This window comes from Henckelia pumila, chromosome 3 (genome assembly GCF_033568475.1).
Source record: "Henckelia pumila isolate YLH828 chromosome 3, ASM3356847v2, whole genome shotgun sequence".
NCBI classification, from domain to species: Eukaryota; Viridiplantae; Streptophyta; class Magnoliopsida; order Lamiales; family Gesneriaceae; genus Henckelia; species Henckelia pumila.
Genome location: NC_133122.1, coordinates 15,102,356 through 15,123,208, shown reverse-complemented (window position 1 = coordinate 15,123,208; position 20,853 = coordinate 15,102,356). Strand labels below are relative to the sequence as shown.

The 20,853-nt window shown below is 33.1% G+C and overlaps 2 protein-coding genes across 6 annotated transcripts; one reads left to right on the top strand and one right to left on the bottom strand.

Moving 5' to 3' along the window:
- The first annotated feature begins 5,772 nt into the window (after nucleotides 1–5,772).
- Nucleotides 5,773–11,282, top strand: LOC140886872 (ABC transporter G family member 22-like). Of its 5 annotated transcripts, none has more exons than XM_073293777.1 (11): nucleotides 5,773–5,820; nucleotides 5,968–6,409; nucleotides 7,805–7,875; nucleotides 8,340–8,575; nucleotides 8,805–8,960; nucleotides 9,098–9,281; nucleotides 9,396–9,698; nucleotides 9,835–10,122; nucleotides 10,267–10,551; nucleotides 10,642–10,749; nucleotides 10,839–11,282. In XM_073293777.1, the coding sequence occupies exons 2-11, from the start codon at nucleotides 6,001–6,003 to the stop codon at nucleotides 11,058–11,060; spliced, it is 2,262 nt and encodes a 753-aa protein (XP_073149878.1). In that variant the 5' UTR covers nucleotides 5,773–5,820; nucleotides 5,968–6,000; the 3' UTR covers nucleotides 11,061–11,282. The 5 variants fall into 5 exon arrangements, with proteins under 5 accessions (XP_073149878.1, XP_073149876.1, XP_073149877.1 ...); XM_073293775.1 differs by having other exon boundaries at nucleotides 9,814–10,122; XM_073293776.1 differs by having other exon boundaries at nucleotides 7,802–7,875.
- A 126-nt stretch (nucleotides 11,283–11,408) lies between these two features.
- On the bottom strand, nucleotides 11,409–16,918 carry LOC140886873 (prolycopene isomerase, chloroplastic-like). The gene is made up of 13 exons (XM_073293779.1): nucleotides 16,126–16,918; nucleotides 15,461–15,667; nucleotides 15,282–15,381; nucleotides 14,659–14,741; nucleotides 14,491–14,547; nucleotides 13,574–13,726; nucleotides 13,397–13,475; nucleotides 13,131–13,279; nucleotides 12,924–13,058; nucleotides 12,713–12,826; nucleotides 12,373–12,483; nucleotides 12,160–12,268; nucleotides 11,409–11,706 (listed from the first exon to the last, which is right to left on the bottom strand). The coding sequence occupies exons 1-13, from the start codon at nucleotides 16,600–16,602 to the stop codon at nucleotides 11,633–11,635; spliced, it is 1,848 nt and encodes a 615-aa protein (XP_073149880.1). The 5' UTR covers nucleotides 16,603–16,918; the 3' UTR covers nucleotides 11,409–11,632.
- Between the last annotated feature and the right edge of the window lie 3,935 nt (nucleotides 16,919–20,853).

Genomic DNA, 20,853 nt, shown 5'->3' with positions numbered 1-20,853 from the left:
ATTCTAAATAAAATATCATTTAATCTATGGCCAGTAAATTGAAAGCATTAAGATCAGAAAAACACAAATAAACTGTGTGAAGAAATTTAAATATATAAATCAAAATATGTCAATCATGGTTTCCAGTCAAGATCCGTCTACCTCTAGACTAAGAAATTAGTTCATAACGCAATTCAAAATCAAATAACTCATGTTTTTTCAACAATCCATAAACTAAAAAAAATAGAGTTCAAAGAGAAACTAGAACGAATTAGAATGAAGCTTCTCCGTCGCCGGATGCCGCCGTCTTCCGTCTTCGTACCGAATTCTCAAGCTCTTGTGCACTTTCAATCGCTCAATAGCCGTCTTATGCTCTGAAAAATTCTCTCCAACCCTCGTATCTTTTAGAATAAGCCTTAAAATCCTTTCTTAAACTCGATCAAAAACTTTCCAAATTTTAGGATTGCGCAGCGCTGGAGCGCTAGTCATCGGCGCTGGAGCGCCCGTCCAATTTCCTCAACAGCGCTGGAGCGCTGGTTTGATAGCGTTGGAGCGCTATTTCCTCGACTTTTCACCCTTCGGAAGACTCCGTGTAGCGCTGGAGCGCTTGGCTTGTAGCGCTGGGGCGCTAGTTTGGGCAATTTTATTTCTTTGTTCTTCAACTCTTTTTCACCTCCTTTCCACTTCTTTTGGCCGATTAAAATGAATAACACTTAAATTCCTGCAAACAACACAAACAACAAGGGAAATGCATAATATCGCTCAAAACACAACAAAAGCCAAGCTAAATCATATAAAATATAAGTGCATAAATTGCACTTATCAGTAGACAAGAAGCCTGTGGCATTGTATGAAGATAATGCTGCATGTATTGCTCAAATGAAAGAAGGATACATCAAAAGTGACAGAAACAAACATATCCCCCCAAAGTTCTTTGCCTACACTCAAGAGCTTGAGAAGAATAAAGATATTGATATCTGTTACATTCAATCAAGTGAGAACTCATCAGATCTTTTCACAAAGGCGCTTCCTACGGCAATATTCAGAAAGCATATATATAACATTGGGATGCGCAATCTACGGAATATGTGAAGAATCACTCATGTTAACATGAGGGGGAGTTTACGTGGCTGCACTCTTTTTCCCTTACTATGGTTTTTATCCCACTGGGTTTTTCCTAGTAAGTTTTTTAATGAGGCAGTATAAAACACGTAATGAAGACAGTCATCATATCACGATCATCATCACAAGAGGGAGTGTTGAAAAATATATTATTATTATTATTATTATGTTGAATATTGAATATTGAATGTTGAATATTGAGTTGTAAAATGTGGAAAATTAGTGTGTGATGATGTAGATAATGATGTATTAATTTTTGGACTAATCTCAAATGTGGATCTATAAATAGGTCTTTATTTGTGATGAAAAATACACAATTGAGTTGAGAGAAAAATATTATAATGTGTAAAGTTTAATATATTTTGAGTTTTGAAATATTTACTTTTTACCGTAAATTTTTACTTTTTCACAATATATATATATATATATATATATATATATATATATATATATATATATATATATATATATATATATATATATATCTCCTAATTTGAAGGGACCGCCCACGCATGCCGTGATCGACAAATTAATGTTTTCGTCACCCAATTCCAAAAAAAAACAAACAAACAAATAAATAAATATAAAAAAGCAAAACAAAAATGAAAAAAGAGTGTGGGAAAATTAATGAAACGAAACTTTCCAAGAGAAATGAATGGAAAGAAAGTGAGTTGGAGGAAGAAGAATGTAAAGTTAGATAAGATAAATATTAAATTACAACGTATAGTAATTATCATCAAAGAATCGTGACTTATTCACGTGATATTTTGGTACCAGGTGTATGGCGGAGGCCACCACGCTTACGCCGTCCCTATCACGTGGATTGGCCGGCACCGCCCCTTTTGCCCATCGGAACCACACCTGGCTCCACCTATATCTACGTACCTTCATCTGGTTTTAATTAATTTACACCTTTTTTTCAGAAACAAAAAAGTTATAAGATAAATGTTATCCATTTTTCACACCAATCAAATCATCAAAAAAATTTTTAAAAAAAAATAATGCTAATCACGTGCAGTTGTTCGTGAAGATTCATAGATTGTGTAATGTGAATCTCGGAAAGCACCTAAAAGAAACATTATTTTTTAAAATAACAAAATTTGTTTGTTTAATTTTCTTTTTGTTTTTTTTTTGTGGGATCTTGGAAGTTACGTAACTACAAAAATGTTCTTTTCTCAAACCTCTTTATTGTACTTTTTTTTTCTTTCCAATTTCTTCGAAATTACATGCATTAAATATTATATTTAAATTAAAAAATTGATCTCGATATATACTGAAGTCTGAATTAATGATCTGGGAAATCCGATTTTAAAATTTTGCTCAGTATCCTTTAGACTTTAGTCATAAACCAATTAATACGTCAAATTGTGAATATTATCGATGTAGCCATTTTGTAATGTTAATACCACAAGCATTGATTATATATATATACTAGCTAAAGATGCACACACGTTGTGTATTAAATATAATATACAGAAAATAAGGGGTAGTGGAAAAAGCAAAGAGAACGTGGGTCTTGGAATGAGAAGTTGGATTTAGATGGGTCATGGATATTACAATATCGTCATTCAATTATTTTTATCGGTTAATAAAATTGAGGAATATTTTAGTCTACACACATATTACCAAATCAGTTTTTATATGGGGTTGAGGTTTTATTAAATGGTAAGATATATATATATATATATATATATATATATATATATATATATATATATATATATATATGTATAGAATTTTTTTCAAGTGCCCACTTATCATGCCCACTACCATGCCCACCAATGATGTGGCACTATTCTATTGGACCACATCTTTATCACATCCAATAAAATAGTGCCACATCATTGGTGGGCATGGTAGTGAGCATGATAGGTGGGCACTTGAAAGAAACTATATATATATATATATATATATATATATATATATATATATATATTGTGCATGTGAATCTAGGTGATTAAAAGTTATATATGTTTTATTATTATTTTTATTTCCTTTTTGAAATATTTGTGCAGCGAATTATGAAATTTTATATAACACTAGAATATTTATACTGTACATAAACATATTGACCAGCTCATATGTCAATTAATTAATCTATATTTTAATATGTTTTTTTTAGTTTTTTAAGACTTCAAAAAAATTGTTTTTTAACATATTAAAAATGAGTTATATATATATATATAGATATATGAGCATGCATTAGTCATTAGTGATTAGACAAGTGCAAAAAACGTGGCATGACATAAATTATAGAAAACATGAAGAAAACATAATTTTTAACCAGCTTCACACAAAATTTAAAACAATTTCTTCCATAGAGAATGATTATGAGATGTTCATGCATCATCCCCTTGTAGTCTAGTCGATTAAAAGATGCAATTCAAACGATGACCACGATCATCATGAAATAATTATGACGAAATATATACTATCATGTTTTATATCATGTTTTATATTATCGTGAAATCATTACCTACGTACCTTTTACTATATATATATATATATTTAATCCTCCTACTTATTAAAAATATTAATAATAGTAGTAGTAGTAGCTAGCAGTAATAAATGTGTATGTGTGTGATTGTGATTGGTTGTTATGTGAGGCTAGCTAAAAGATAGAAGTGGTACATGATTAGGAAAGAACCAAATGGATGCCCTATAAATGAGGAAACCTCGGATGAAATTTGGCCGCAATTTGATTCTTGACAGCATGTAAATGTCACGTCCAAGCAGGCCATGCATGGCAAGTACCTAATCGATCATTAATTTGGTTCAACAAGAAAGGAAGAAAAAACTATTACTACTACGGCTTACCAAAAGTTTGGTTAGATAGACATGAAACCTAATTATATATACATTCAAGGATATATATATATATATATATATATATATATATATATATATATATATATATATATATATCATTTGGTGTGTACTTAGTACGTAGACCTCTGGATTAGTATGCATTAGTTTGTAAATCACGTTAGTCAGATAAATCGCATTGGACAAACCATGTGTGATTGTGCAACAAGCTCGACCGAGAAGATATTGATAGAGCCAAAGAGAATCGAACACATGAACATTGATCGAGCGTTCACTACTCTTCCAACTCTAATACCCTGTCGAGAGAATAAGGTTATAAATTGTCGACCTCAATTCAATTCATTGTTTGACAAGTAAATCTTGTATCTATATGGTTGAGATCAATATTGTATATATGTAGCAGAAAATATTATAAGCAATACATTGGAGTAGCTGGATCTGATATACAAACCTAATCCGCGTCAAAAAAGCGGTGTGACATGAATTAATGGGATGGCAAAAATTGTCCGAACACGTCTACGGTAGAGAGGAATGACATTGGACCGAAATTGATTGCTAATTGTTTCCATATCAGTACACTTGAAAAAGTCATTGCTAGTTGACAAATTGTTTGAAAAAGTTAATCATAAAGTTTACATGACAAACAAACTCATTTGTTCATGATTTTGTGTTAAAGTTTAATTTATAAAGCTTTAGTTCATGAGTTCAAATATGTTCTGAGTAGAGTACTTATTCGAATATAAAACATTTTATTTGATAGTATGCAAACTTTAATCACTTGAGACATGCATGCATTCAGCTTGGACCAATTTGAATACAAAGAACCCCAATTAAAGAGAATACATTTCTAAACTGAACTTTTTAAATGTGTTTAAAATCACATAAATTAAATAGTCTTAAAAAAATCACATAAATAGTTTTTATTTGAATAAAAGTGTGGGGAAAGAAAATTTTAATACTTTTCAAGTAGCATTAATATTGTAAATATTTTTCGAAAGATCTTTTGCATCAAATCAAAATAATAACAATAATAATAATAATAATAATAATAATAATAATAAAATTCTTTCAAGAGAGGAAAACACAAGTTCAAACACAATATATATATATATATATATATATATATATATAACTCTAGATTTATTTTGTTTCCGGTCGCTCCTTAGTTGAGTAATTGGCGCCCAACTCCCAGCCTTTTATTTTTAAATTTTTTTAAAAAAAACAAGTTGGGCTTCTGTTAGCTAGTTTGTGTCCAACTTATAAGTCTTACATTTTTTAAAAACATCTTTTTCAGATGTTAGCGTGAACTTTTGAAAAATAAAATTTTTAAAAATAAAAGGCTTCAAGTTGAGCTGCGCTCATCGTTCCCTTGCACTCTAGGGTGGGGAAAACAAATCTTAATTCTATATATAACTCAATGATCAAGTTCGAACAAACAACATAAACTAAAACTTGAACTCTAAATTAATTGAAATTCAATTTTAAAAAAATTAGTTTATCAGTGTGATTTTTTCGCATCCATTTAACAAAAAAAGAAAAAATTAAAATTGAGAAAATGGACCTGACCAGCCACATTTTAAAAAATAATGGCTTCTCCAAATGTATAATAAATAAGTTGAAAGAATTTATTTTTAAAAAAATAAAAAAAATTGACCAGATTAGACTAAAAATAACCCCCCAAAAAATAAATAAATAAAAATTGACATTTTAAAATGACCTATGCTTATTTGATTCGAAAACTCTTTCCATTAAAATGAGGGGTATTTATGTAACTTGAAGATTCTCTATGATTGGCCCTTATAAAAGACTATAAAATATAGTGCAAGCGCGCCAGTTCCCTTCAGACGCCACACTCCAATTTGCTTTCATCACACAACCTTTTCTCTAAATTCTGTAAGTGTACATACATGTACTACTTCCCATTAATTCAATATCAAAATACGGAACAGATAAAAATAGAATAAAACTAGGATATCCATTTTTGTTATAATTATATATTTATCAATTTTACAATCTTGAATTATATATGATCCCATGCAGGAAATTTATATATTAAATTACAATCAACAAGTTATGGCTACGGACAAAACGAACTCCACGGTCGGACTTCTTCGAACTAAATCCGATCAGCTAGTGGAGACGATGGCGGCGGCGCTGGCTTCGATGAAGTCTCCGTTTTCGTCCACCGACGCCACGACGACGGCAGCTGCTGCGCCGGCGCCTGGAGGTGGCTCGGAGGGTGGCGGCAATCTTTCAAGAAAGTCGAGCAGGAGCTTCCTGCAGGCAGCTTCCCCCGGGAAGAACGCACACATTCGGAAGTCGAGAAGCGCACAGATGAAAATCGAACTGGAGGATTTGAGCAGCGGCGCCGCCTTGAGCCGAGCTTCCAGCGCCAGCTTAGGCTTCTCTTTCTCCTTCACTGGCTTCACCGTGCCACCAGATGACATTGATGATTTCAAGCCATTTAGTGATGATGAAACTCGTACGTCCTTTAACTTCGATCTATTTGAGTATATTTATTATACATTTTTACATGTATGTATATGAATCATATTAATATTATATACATTTTTGCATGTATATCAGTATATATGTATTCAAGAAAAAATTATTAATCATTGTTCGTTTTTATTGATCATAATTCATAATTTACAACATTACTTGCCAAATATAGTGAGCCATGTATATCGCCATATTTTATCAAATCCGGGTTTGCTAATTTCTCTACTACATTTTGCAATATATATATATATATATATAATAAATTGATATTATGAACACCTTGATGTGCACTTTTGTGTGCATCGCTGACGTGACATCCTCTACATCCAATAGGTGAACGTCACATCAGCAGGTGCACATAATAGGTGCTCACCATATCAAAACTCATAAATATATATATATATATATATATTTTATGAGACAATTTTATTATGTTTATTTATTATAGCATGAAGTATAACACCACGTGTAGTAGAAAATCTCGTCCGATTAAAAGCCATGTTAGCATGACTTAGAATCCAAATTTAGGGGAAAATAAATGAATTTAGAAGATTGTATTATTTGAGGGTCAAATTAAAGTTACGGTTTTCCTTTGGTTTTGGACCCCTTTTTTATATAATAATAAGAAATATTTCTAGAAATTCGATTTTTAGACGTGGAAGCATTAATTTGAGTGTTGTAGTCCCATGTAAAAGAGGCATAGTATTGTATTGTGGTTCACAAACTTTCCAATAATATGAATCTTTCGGGGAATGATTAAATTATCATCTATATAAGTCTCTCTCGTCTACCCTATTCTCAAGGCAAGTTATCCTGTCCAAACAATAAATCCTTGCTTACATGTATATGTAGGAATTATTAAATTATTATATGCCCAAGATTTTGGTTTATCAATTGGAAGAGAAACGTGAAATTCATATTTATGGTTGCTTTGGATTGATAGTTTGGAATTCATGAATTTCGATTAGTTTTATTATTTATGATAAATCAAGTCTTAAATCTACACCTTAATTTTTTTACTTTGTATAATGAATTTCATTTGACACAATTATTTACTGAACTTGAAAATTGAAATACATCATAATAACATAAAATATTGAATATGAATATAAAGGGTGTATTTGAAGTTTATGATTTTATTTATACAAACAATAAAAATACATTTGAAATCAATGAATTTGAAATTCATCAATCTGCCAACACAAACTACGGGTTTTTATTTAGATATATATATGTTCAATCTTTAAAGAAGTAACAAAAATACATTTGTTGTGATTGTATAGTGTAACGATGTATATGCACTTCATGCAAAGCATGAAAAAGTAATTTTCTGGGTAACATTCGTGCACAATGTGCTGCTTATCTTTATTAGCAGCTGAAGATCTTGAGGCAGGCAGGCGTAGGAAGAAATTTCACGCAGATCCCACCTTACCAATCTACCTAAAGGTGCGTTATACAAACCCGTAGACTAGACGTGCTCGTTTTCTTCACGTCGAAAACATCCTTAACTGATGGTCATGTTAGAGTCGATCCCTAGTTCAATAGTCTGATATTATGTATTTGGGCAGGAAGGAATCGACGGTATTTTACAGATCAATACGACTTATTGAACATATCGCTTTGGTATCTATCAGGTTCAGTCTTGTACAGATCATGAATTTCATTTTACATGGCATCTTTGTACAAGACTAGCTCCCCTTGAAACACCAAGCAAATTAGTTAAAATGGACAGTGTATAGCTATATAAAACATAGTGTTGAAACTCAAAAGGGCCAACAAAATCACCTAAATGATAAGATTATAAGGTTGTAGAGATGAATGTAACAGAGGTTTCTTTACTGTAATTGAATATGATGTGTGAAATTGGGGTGCGTCTGCCTTAAAACGTCTCGTTTCAATCATGCATGCAGTTCACAGATGTAACATACAAGTTGGTTCTCAAAGGAATAGCTTCAACGGTGGAGAAGGATATTTTGAATGGGATTACAGGCTCAGTTGTTCCGGGGGAGGTTTTAGCGTTGATGGGGCCATCGGGAAGCGGGAAGACGACACTACTGAGTCTACTCGGAGGGCGAGTAACAGAGCATTCAGTTGGTGGTTCAATAACTTACAACGATCAATCATATTCGAAGTCACTAAAAAGCAGGTGAGTTATGTTGAAGTGATTCAACATAGTATAAGATCAGTTTTGAGCATATTATGCAAGCAAAAATATACCTAAGAAATAGAGCTACAAGATAGTCACGGGACAATGGTTAACTCACCAGAAAATTCATATATCAACAGTTTGATACAATGAGGGATCAAAAATTTGTCGCAAAAAACCACAGGAACACATTTGTTATGAACTATACATTACCTTGTTGTTGAAACAGGATCGGGTTCGTGACACAAGACGACATTCTATTTCCCAACCTTACAGTAAGAGAAACACTTACATACGCAGCTCGACTGCGACTTCCAAGGACATTAACAAAAGATGAAAAGGATAAAAGAGCCATGGATGTCATACACGAGCTGGGTCTTGAGAGGTAATTAACAACAATGGATTCCCCTGACACTTTAAGCTTAAGACTTATATCGTACTCTTTCAACAGAAAAAAGATGTAAACGATTCTGAAGCTTTTCAACAAACCTGACAGATCAATGCAACTTTGAATTTGACTAGGTGTCAAGACACAATAATTGGCGGCTCCTTCGTTAGGGGCGTTTCAGGTGGAGAAAGGAAGCGTGTCTGCATCGGAAACGAGATAATAATCAACCCATCACTGTTGTTCCTTGATGAACCTACTTCTGGCCTGGATTCTACGACAGCTTCGAGGATAATCGAGACCTTAAATGACATAGCAGAGGTAGCAATTTTAAATTCTTTCCCCGACCATAACACACACTCTCTCTCTCTCTCATTTTAAGGATTCCAATTCCAATACTATAACACCTATATAATATATCTAATACTGTGGCAGGCTGGAAAAACAGTAATCACCACAATCCATCAGCCGTCAAGCCGACTTTTCCTTAAATTTGACAAGTTGATTTTACTTGGTAAAGGGAGCTTGCTTTATTTTGGAAAGGCATCAGAAGCAATGATTTACTTTTCTACCATAGGATGTTCCCCCCTTATAGCAATGAACCCAGCAGAATTCATGCTTGACCTAGCAAATGGAAATGTAACAGATATTTCCATCCCATCAGAATTCCAAGACAAAGTTCAAATGGGAAACACAGAAACCAAGAGTGGAAAGATTGACCCTGCAGTTATACATGAGGTAAAATATGTTTTGAAACAACAAATGAGAAATTTAGACCGGTGGTCGATTGATTTTTTTACGTAGCTAAAATAAGCAAAAGATAATGTGTTAACATCGCAAGCTCTTTATTTAGAAAGAAATTTTTCTCATCCAGTATCTCGTGGAGGCCTATGAGGCACGAGTTGCTGTGCATGAGAAGAAAAATATTATGGAGCCAATATCCATGGATGAAGAAATGAAGTCTAAACTGAGTTCTTCCAAGAGAGAATATGGAGCAAGCTGGTATGAACAATATTCCATATTATTTTGGAGAGGACTAAAAGAACGGAAGAATGACTACTTCAGCTGGTTAAGGATTACTCAGGTTCTTGCAACAGCAGTTATCTTGGGATTGTTGTGGTGGCAATCTGGTGGTGATAATCCCAAAGAACTTCAAGATCAGGTTATCTATATTAACTTTATAAAGTCATTAGTCGATAGTCGATACTATACAAATTTAATTACCCAAATTAAAACAGTATTAGCAGTACTCAATCCCCCTTGAAACAAGGTATCCGTCATAATCTAAAAAGATATTTTATTGCAGGCTGGATTACTGTTCTTCATAGCTGTTTTCTGGGGATTTTTCCCAGTCTTCACTGCCATATTTACGTTTCCTCAGGAAAGAGCCATGCTAAGCAAGGAGCGAGCAGCTGACATGTATAGGTTAAGCGCGTATTTTGTGGCTAGAACCACAAGTGATCTTCCGCTAGACCTATTGCTGCCAGTACTTTTTCTTCTTGTTGTATATTTTATGGCAGGCTTAAGAATGAATGCTGGCTCCTTTTTCCTCACGATGGTGACAGTTTTTCTTTGCATTATAGCAGCTCAGGTGTGCCTTTCTTCCATTTACCTGATCATCTCACTGCTTCAACGAGATAATTCCCTACACAAGATTTACTTAACACGTGTTCTGAAATAGGGACTTGGGCTAGCCATCGGTGCTACACTAATGGATATGAAAAGAGCAACCACCCTGGCCTCAGTCACTGTGATGACCTTCATGTTGGCTGGGGGATTCTTTGTGCAGGTAAGTTCCAAAACTTTAAAATACAATGACGTAACATCTTCTAAAAAGCATCAAATTCATAAAATAATATGTGATTTAATAATTTGTAGAATGTCCCGGTGTTCATATCATGGCTTCGTTATCTCTCGTTTAACTATCACACCTACAAGCTTCTACTCAAAGTGCAATACCAACACATCAGTCACTCGATTAATGGGATCAGAATAGACAGCGGTTACAGTGAAGTTGGAGTTCTGCTAGCCATGGTCTTTGGCTACCGACTCCTAGCATATTTATCTTTGAGAAGAATGAAAATCCATCCAGGAGCTTAGATGTTCTGGCAGCAATACAAACCACAGATGGTTACAGAAGAACCAATGTTTTGGTTTCAAGACTTTTGACAAAGCCATCAGGACAAGAAAAAATTGAATCATAATTACTTCCTTGTATATTGGAACTTTTTTGCCTCTTAAAGAGGTTCTAATTCCAGCTTTTGGCTTAGGTTAGGAAAAAGTGTGTATTGTGGAGTTGTTGAAGACAAATTCAGTATGATATACTCAATTGTGTGCATGAAAGTTTGATCACCAAGTTTCTTCATAATAGGTTGTACAATGAGGTTGTCATATCACCTTTAGCATGAACTGAATGACATCCCCTCGAGGATTAGCCAATCTCATCTAGTTTTTGTAAAGAAGCTGATAGAATTTTAAAGAAGGCTCCAATAAAAGGTTATTTACTAGAATATATAAAATTCAAGCTGCCGTATAGTACCTCTATCTGCATCTATCACATTCTATCTACACGGACCAAAAGGAGTGATTGACATTTGATTGCTTGCTCTTGCTCATCATGCCCATACTTTCCGTTCAAAACTTATATATTTTCTTCAACTTCATGAAGAATGTTATGCCAGAGTTCTCAACCAACCAAGTAGCCGAAGAAGAGCCGCATCAAGAACTACATTTTTCTTTTCAAATCCTACATGAAATTGCAAAGAAAACATAAATCAACTGAATCTAAACAAGCAAAGCAAATCAATTTATCAACCAATCAAAAACCTTTTGGTGGTTGTACGAGTGTTGTTAGCTCAGGAAGCTCTAATTGATTATCTTTTTTCAAGTTAGTCATTCAGCAACAGTTTAAGGAAAGTAAATTGTTGGAGAATTGATCAGCAACAGTTTAAGGAAAGTAAATTGTTGGAGAAAATCAATTACCTCCGTTTTTTGTTCCCTTCAACTTATTCCCCAATAGATTGAAATTTGAAATTGTTTTCAAAGAAAAGAGTATTCTTCTACGTCCCCAAAACGTAAAAAAAACAATGTATGTATGCATTGATTACATCAAATGTAAGGGTTAAATCTACTCATTTGACTATATTACATCAGAGGACATTTTATCCAAGTAAATAAAGAAACTAATAAAGTCTCTTACCTAAATCTGCCGCTACTCTGTGTGCACACATAACTCCTGAAAAGGCAACAGATATAACACCTTGCCCAGGAAAGCAACTATCTCCCACACAATACAAGCCCTTTATAGCCTATAAATCCATTAAATGTCCAGAGTTACAAACTAAGATTAATAAAAATAACTTTCCATACATGGCTCGATAAGCCGCAATGAATAACAAATGGATTAACTTACAGTTGTATTGAATGGCATTCCTAATAAGCCTTTTGGGGTACTGCGAGGCATGGGGCCGTAGGTACCACTATCTCGAGCCAGGTACCGCCTATGTGTCTTTGGGGTCCCCACCTGTCACATATAGAAGGCGAGCAAGATATAAGAACAATCCCAATATTTGAACTAAAACGGTGACAAGAATACTGAGAGAGAGAGAGAGAGTGAATTAGAGTGACATGAACGATATTAGAAGATGCAACTTCCTAGAACAACAATTTCAATACAATAATAAAATTATCCAGAGACACAACTAAGTAATCAGTAAAACTTTGGTGCAATGTGTGGGAAGAAATTGTCACACCTCCTTGAAAACAATGGATGACTGAAGTCCAGGGAATAATTTCTTCTCAAGCCTGCTAATTATCTTTTCTGCCACAAGTTCCTTCTTTATTTCATAATCTTTCCGAGAGAGACCCTATAATAAAAAAAAGCCTCGTCATAATGGTTCCCACTGATATAAAAGACAAAAGGCATTGAACACTCTTATTTACAAAAGTTTTTAAGTAAAATACCTCCCAGTCTTCAATGTAAGAAGTTGTAAAAATGTGAAGGATGTGCTTTCCTTCTGGAGCTAATGATGAGTCAAGAACTGTTGGAATGCTCAAGAATATACTTCCATAAGGATCTTCTAAATATTTCCAATCATCCTAAGAACTCAGAACATCAAGAAAATAAATAAGAAGAAAACTAATTCAGAACCTCTGATATAATCATTATACCTCAAGGACGAAATGATGGCAATCCGTATTTGATGGCAAAACTTCCGCTTTAACCCCCAAGTGAATAGAGAGAAAAGATGGCGCTTTAACATAAGCCTTTTGAAATCTTTCTTCTTCTTTGGGCAAAACCTCCTTTTTCAAGAGCTTTTCTATAAAAAAATAAAATAAAAAATCGATTTAACTTTCCCCAAATATGGCCAAGATTATTATGGGCAATTGCAATAAGTGAAGTTGATTTCAATATCAAACAACTTTTGTGCACATACCAAAAGTATCCCATCTAGTGGCGTTTGAAATGATGGTTTTAGCATAGAATTCCCTTCCATCAGATAGCCTAACCCCAACCTACAAGAAAGTGATGCAAAACATGTAACTCCTCACGCATGATGATACAAGAATAACCAAGAAACACCATTACAAACAAAGATTGTGCTCAATCTTACTGCTTGTCCATTATCGATCACAATGTTGGTTGCATTTGCCCTGTAGATTATATTGCTCCCATGATTAGTCAAACCTTTTGCCAATGTATTTGCGATTTCCCCAACTCCACCAACAGGATAGTTAATTCCCCCAAAATGTCTATCGCACAAAACCTGTAAGGAAGAATATTAGAAAAATAATACATTCTAAAATCAAATTTGATATGATTAAAATTATGATATATTTTTCTATAGTTTTATAGCTTCAAAGATTTCCTAATATATTTATCACAATCTAGTTTCAATGATATAAAGAGGTGATGATTGTAGTGAAAACTAAGATCAAAATGAAATTTAAACTTATGGGAATTGTGTGGTGCAAGCAAGGGTTTAAAAAGCGAGAAGTACGTTGTAGCATTGAGGTCTAGCTTCAAGCTTTTCGAGCTTAAACGTAAAAAAGAGCTTTGACTTTTTACTACAATTTTAATTAGCTCGCTTAAGCGTAAAAAATGCTTTCAATTTTTACTACAATTTTAATTATTTTAAGTCAAACATTAAACAACATGATAGAATTACCATAAATATAATACTTAATAGATGTTTCAAGTTCTAATTCTAAACAATAAATATATACATTTATAAAAATATTTTCATTCAGAAAAATAAATCAAATCTTCCCTGCTAAAAATGGTTGCTTAATCGAGATTAAGCGTATTAAAGCTTGAGCGAGACTAAGTGTCACTTAAGCGACTGAACCATGTAAATCTTGTGTTGTGTTGTGTTGTGTTGTGTTGATTGATCTATTTACTATTTTTCTGCTATTCAAAATTCAACACATTAACATTTTTTTTAAATAAAAAAAATCAACCCAAAATAAATTAGGAACAGGTTGGATATGAATAACTGAAAGAGACACAAAAACTTTTAAACAAGATTACCATGCTTGCATTGATCATAGGTGTCCGTTTAGCATTGACTGTGCTCACTATAAAACACTGTCAGAAAAAAATCCAAATCAAATAGCTGATAAAAAAGAATCAATTAAGTTGATACAAAGCTTCAAGTTCTTAAATTTTTGTCAAGATGTATAAATCACACATTCACACCTCAGTATCAATAAAAGAGAGCAATTCAGGATCCTTAATATACTTCCGAGCTATATCACCTGCATTCTGGGGCAGATAGTAGGCTGAGATGAACAACACAAACATCGATCAACAACTGATTGAAAAATTTTGGCTGTTTATAACAGAACAATTCATAATAAATAACAAAAATTATATGTGAAAGCAGTAACGATAATTGACGATTCTCACAATACCATTTTGATTTATCATACTGCCTAAATATAATCTAATGCACAGGGTCTTTTCACTTTTATGATTCAGTAAAGGCTTTTGAACAAAATAATAGTGGGTATTTAACTTGGCATAAAAATGTTCTTGGTTCAAAAGTCACCAGTGAGCTCATGCATGATGCCATGAACGTAGATGAGTTTCCAATATTTACTTTGAACACTGTATTTTCAGGTTAAATCACCAGGTTTACACAATAATGATTAGACTTTACTCAAATCAATTGACATGCAATTCTTCTGATGAGCAAGATAAGATAAACCAACTGTAATAGCTTAATCCAAATGATAGCTTAAAAAAAAAAAATTCTAATACAATCATGCTTATAAATAAAACAGACTACAAACACAAAACGAAAAAAATAGATTAACTACCCAGAGTCAAGCATTCAAGAGGCTTCTTGAAAAATTGTCCAAACAGATAGATAGGCTCTTCTAAGGATTTCAACTCCAGCGAGTTCAAGGCATTAAAGATCTAACAAACATTGAAACTGTCAGTGCTAGTTTAAAGCAACAGAGTTGAACCACCAAAAATCATCTTAATCAATACAAACCTTCCAGCATTCGCCGTAGAATTTGAGAATTCCTTCTTCCTCGTGGGGAAATTTTGCGACAAGTTCTGAAATAAATTCACTATATTGTCTATGCACTTGGATAGAAAAACCATTAGGTAAATGAAAATGAACCGTTGTTGGGTCTGGTATAGATTGCATCCTACACCCAACTGCTTCTAATGCTTGCGTGATCAAATTTAGATTTCCCTGAAAGAATTCACAATTTCTGTTTAATGAACAATAACCACTTAGAAAAACGAAGATGTAAAATATAATAATCACATCTATAACAACCAAAAGAAGCAGGACAAAACAACTGAGGCAACACAAATTAGTGGCTGAACCACCTTAAACAATTTATGATCATGTACACTTGAGTAAAAGTCTGCGCCAGTAAATGTGTATCCGACTTTTCCAAAACTATGAATAGAGAACCATTTTTATTTTTTTGTTGGTTATCGGAAAATAGTGGTAGTTAAGTTACTCATATATTCAAGCCCAAAGGTTAAAATCAGTTATTAGTATGAATCGAAAAGTTTTCAAATGAACCGATACGACACAACAATAAAATAACTGAGTCTAAACCTGCTCACAGTCCCTTCAACAATTTAACAGTGGATATGTCGTGCATCAATGATCATAAATTATGCTTGTAATAAACTAACCTTATCGCTGAAACCAAACATAACCGATGATCCAACATCAAATGTGAATCCGTCTCTTTGGTAAAACCCGGAGCTTCCTCCTGGGATCACATACTTCTCCACAACCAACACCTTGGCACCTTTCACTGCCAGCTGGGTTGCCGCCACCAATCCTCCAATCCCAGAACCCACGACGATGGCATCATAGTTTTGACTTTTCAAACCACCCTCTGTCTGTGGAACCTCACTTTCCATCATTTTCTCTGCATCAATCACTGATTTCAAACTGTGAAGATTGTTTCTTTTTCCACGTTTAGCCCTGCCAACCATAGATTCCGAATCAAGAAACTGGTAGTCGCTAATGTTTTGCCATTTTAAAGAGTCAAAACAAACAACTCTATGATTTTGATTCTCGGGCTCTCGTCTGAAAACAGATCTAGTCATCCGGTTACTGATGAACGACTGGGACATGGGAAGCCCAAAACTCAGGATGTCCATTTTCCAGTTCGTACCCTTTAAGCTTAAAAATCAAGAATTTGGAACTTCGGCTAACACTATCCAACTCTAGACATCCGTAGTTTCTAAATGATATAATTCTTGAAATACCCAAATTCCACTCTCTCGTAAATTTCACAAAAATTGAACTTTGGACTGTAAATTAGAAACAAGTCGAGAACGAAATCTTTTATATTTCTAATTCAGAGATTGAAAATCAGGGAAATTAGGGGGTGCTTGGTGACCGAGAGAGGAAGTTTTAGGTGGGCAGCCAACTAGTGCAGGAATGCATTGGATTTTAGTAGAGTTTGGACCTTTGGGTGAGAAGGTTAGAGGGATGGCAATTTTTTAGAAATAAATAATAATAATAATAAAGACACACACTCATCATCATATAATAAATTTTTCTTGAATTTACTTAGAATTTTCAACGTATATATGTTAAAGATATTTGAATCACTAAGTTGAATTATTTGATATTTGAGACTTGAAATGTCTCAATTTTTTTTATATAAATCTAGAATTTATGAATATCTGTCAAAATTTTAGAGTTAGAGTTAGAGTTTGAGCATTTTCTAAGGCAGTACATAAAAATGTAATATTAATGATTTTTGGAATATAAAAAGATAATTGTTGGAAAATTGAATATTTTAAGTTTGATGTCTACGGGAACGGGTTCGGGGATTTTCCCACGGGTTCGAAGATCCACCCCATCACAATCTCATTTTCATCTCTACAATGGGTTCGGATTCGGGGATGAGGGTTTAGTCCCCACAGGTTCGGGGATGGGGATTCCCCGAATATGTAGAACCGGGGATGGGGATGGGGACGGGGATGGGTTTTTAATTCGGGGACGGGGATGGGGATGGCAAACCCGTCCCCGCCCCGTTGCCATCCCTATAGGTAAAGTTGGAATCGAGGATGGATTAGCATCATTTTTTACTATGATTTCTTGTTAGATGCGATAATTCGGTTTAAGAATCTTGCCAACTTTGCAAAAAATTTGTGGGCTTTTCATGGTCACTATATATACTAGCTGTCAGAGCGCACGTGTTATGTAAAATTTTATTTTTAGTTAAAATTATATAAAATTTTAACATGTTGAAAACAATTTAGTTATATGCATTTCGTTGGGCTAAAAATCATTTTAAAAAATGAGGTTAGATAATTTCAAGATTTTGAAGAAACAAATGCTATTAATTATGGGGAAAAAAAAACAGAGAAGTGGGTTTGTGTCATTGACCGTGTAATTGGATATTTAGAAGTGGTCGTGTTGGTTTTTAGTTAGTAAGAATAAAATAGAATATTAATATTTAAAGACTAAATAAATTAGTTAATATCAACGGTATTTTATGTCTACAGACATTTATGAGAAAATACAGTTATTATATATATATATATAAGTTTGTGTAATTGTGTGTGGTAAGCAGTCATCACGGGCATTTATATGAGCATCAGTTGAAGTTGTACTCTCTATATCTTAAAAATATATGTCACACCTCAACAAGTGCTCACATAGGTGTCCACTCGCCATATCAAAATTGTGTGTATGAGTTTTGATATGGTGAGTACTCACCATAGACATCTATGTATCATCGGTTGAGGTGACATTTTGTATATCCAATAAGTGGATATCATCTCAACAATTATTCTCATAGATATCCACGATTGGTGCTCACCATATGAAATTTGGGTGTGCATGAGTTTAATTTGATAGGGATGGTAATGGGTCGGATCTAAACACGACTCCGCATTGAACCCGGTCCGACGGGTGGGTTTAGACCCGGTCAAGCGGGTCCACATGCGGGTCCCTGGTTTGGCCGGACCTGTCCCGCAAAAAATATATATATTAAATATAAATTTAAAATAGGTTAAATATATATGTATATATATTAATAATATATAATTATATTATTTATATTACATATTCAATATTTTATCCTTAATTTGAGTTTATAATATTTTGGATTTAAATACTTTTAATATATTATGATATTTTTAATATGAAAATATATTATTATAAATTTTTTTTGTTATTAATTATTAATTAAACAAAAAATAATATATTTTAACTTGTAAGAATATTTTTTGTCCTAAATATTATTAATATAAATTTGAAAAATAAATTTAATGATGATTTGTTAATTTTTTAATTTATTTAATTTTTTTATTTAATAAAATTTAAATTATATTTTAATTTGGCGGATCAAACGGGTCTAACCCAGATTAGACCCGCCGCAAACCCGAGACCTGTCCCGCCCCGTTGTCATCCCTAAGTTTTGATATGGTGAGCATCTACCATAGACACCTATGTGAGCATCGACTAAGGTGATGTTTCTGTATATCAGATAAGGAAATGTTACCTCAGCAAATACTCACATACACGTACGTTCTCGGTGGGATGTTGTTGCACACTCGTTACTAGCATGCAGGGGCGGAGCCAGAATTTATGTTCAGTGTAGGCAACAATATACTATAATTAATTAAAAAAAACACTGGTTAATCGATCGAGAACTTGAAATAATATTTCCTAAGATTCGAACACAATTTACACACAACCAATAGAAACTGTTAGTTGAATTTAAAATGCCGAAAATGACGAAGAATAGCGTGTACAAAACCTGTAATAAAAAAAATTGATAGAAAATATACTCTACTTTCGAAAATTAAACATGAATTCATTCTCAATTGCAAAAAAAAAAAAAAAAAAAACACAAAATTTTTTTAAAAAAATTGAATGATTGACTAACAATGAAATAAAAACAAAACCTAAATTTTGGTGAAATTTTGGATTTTATAGAGAATATAAAAGGTGAAATAGTAAGTAATATAAATTAGAATAATTTTAAATCAAAGCGTCAAGCGTCTGACGTTCGTGATTCGTGAGGAAAAAACATTGTACAGAAAATTATTAACTGTATACCTATGTAATAATAACAGGTAAAAATTTGAGCCTAAATTTTGGGTATAAAAATTATGAAAGGAAACAAATTTGTTATTTTTTGGATTCAGCATAGATATTTGAGAATGTAATAATAGTATATACAAATTTATAATTTGGATAAAAAATTATATATATATATAAATATATATACACACACATACATATGTACATGTTTTATTTTTTGGGTACAATGTGGGCAAAAACCCACATTGGCACAGGGTTGGCTCCACCAGTGTTAGCATGTAAGTTGTGACATAATATGTGTCCCACATATGAGTACGATCATCAATCAGTTCAATTTAGAAAATTTATTATACACTCTTTTTTAAAAATCACGTGAAACGAGTTGACTCTATTGTTATTTACAATGAAATGTGATATTTTTGACATAAATAATAATATTTTTTAATTGATCGCAGGGATCCGTCCCATTAAATTAACCCATGAAACTTTATTACAGGAGTATTTGTTATACAATTTTGGGTTCCCAACCCTAAGCCTATCCCTAATTGCACTTGCAAATATGAAATATGAGTGCACCACGCGTTGGGAGAACTAAGAAGATGAAAGGCTAGAAGGGGATCGATTTCAATTATGTCAGGGTGTCGTTGTTCGACGCTCAGGTTTTTGTTCCATGATGGAATCAAGGTTATGCATGGTTCCCTTTCCCTTAGGATTCTTTGGAAAACCAGAATAATTCTTACCAATATATTATAATATTATTTGTCCATTCTTGATTTGGTTGTATGTATATATACATATACATAGTTTCGATTACATGGGCAACTACGTGAGCAATAGCTGACGTAGCACCTTGTACATCCAATGAATGATTGACACGTCAGTTGTTGCTCACGTAGTTGCTATGGTGGTTGCTCATATGATCGAAACTCTACATATACATATATAAATATACATATAATCTATAAACAGATGTCATATAAGATTACTATAGTTTTATACGTACGTAACTGTTAACCAACATAAGTGTGACACTCTATTGTATTAATTGATTTATTGCTAGATAAATTTACTCTTAGATTACTTATATATACATATACATATATATATATATATAGCACACAAATACTATGATGATACGGTGTCACGAGTCAATTTTGTGTTAAGTCTTCTATTTGAGTCATCCACAGAATAAGTGTTAATCTTTATTATTGATTATAAATATAGATCGAGTTTGACTCGTCTCAGTAAAGAATATCTGTACCGTATAAAAAATATCTACTCATTAAAGCTTTTACCTTCCAAAAAAAAAAAAGCGCATGCTTTGTCATTCCTTAAAAAAAACATGT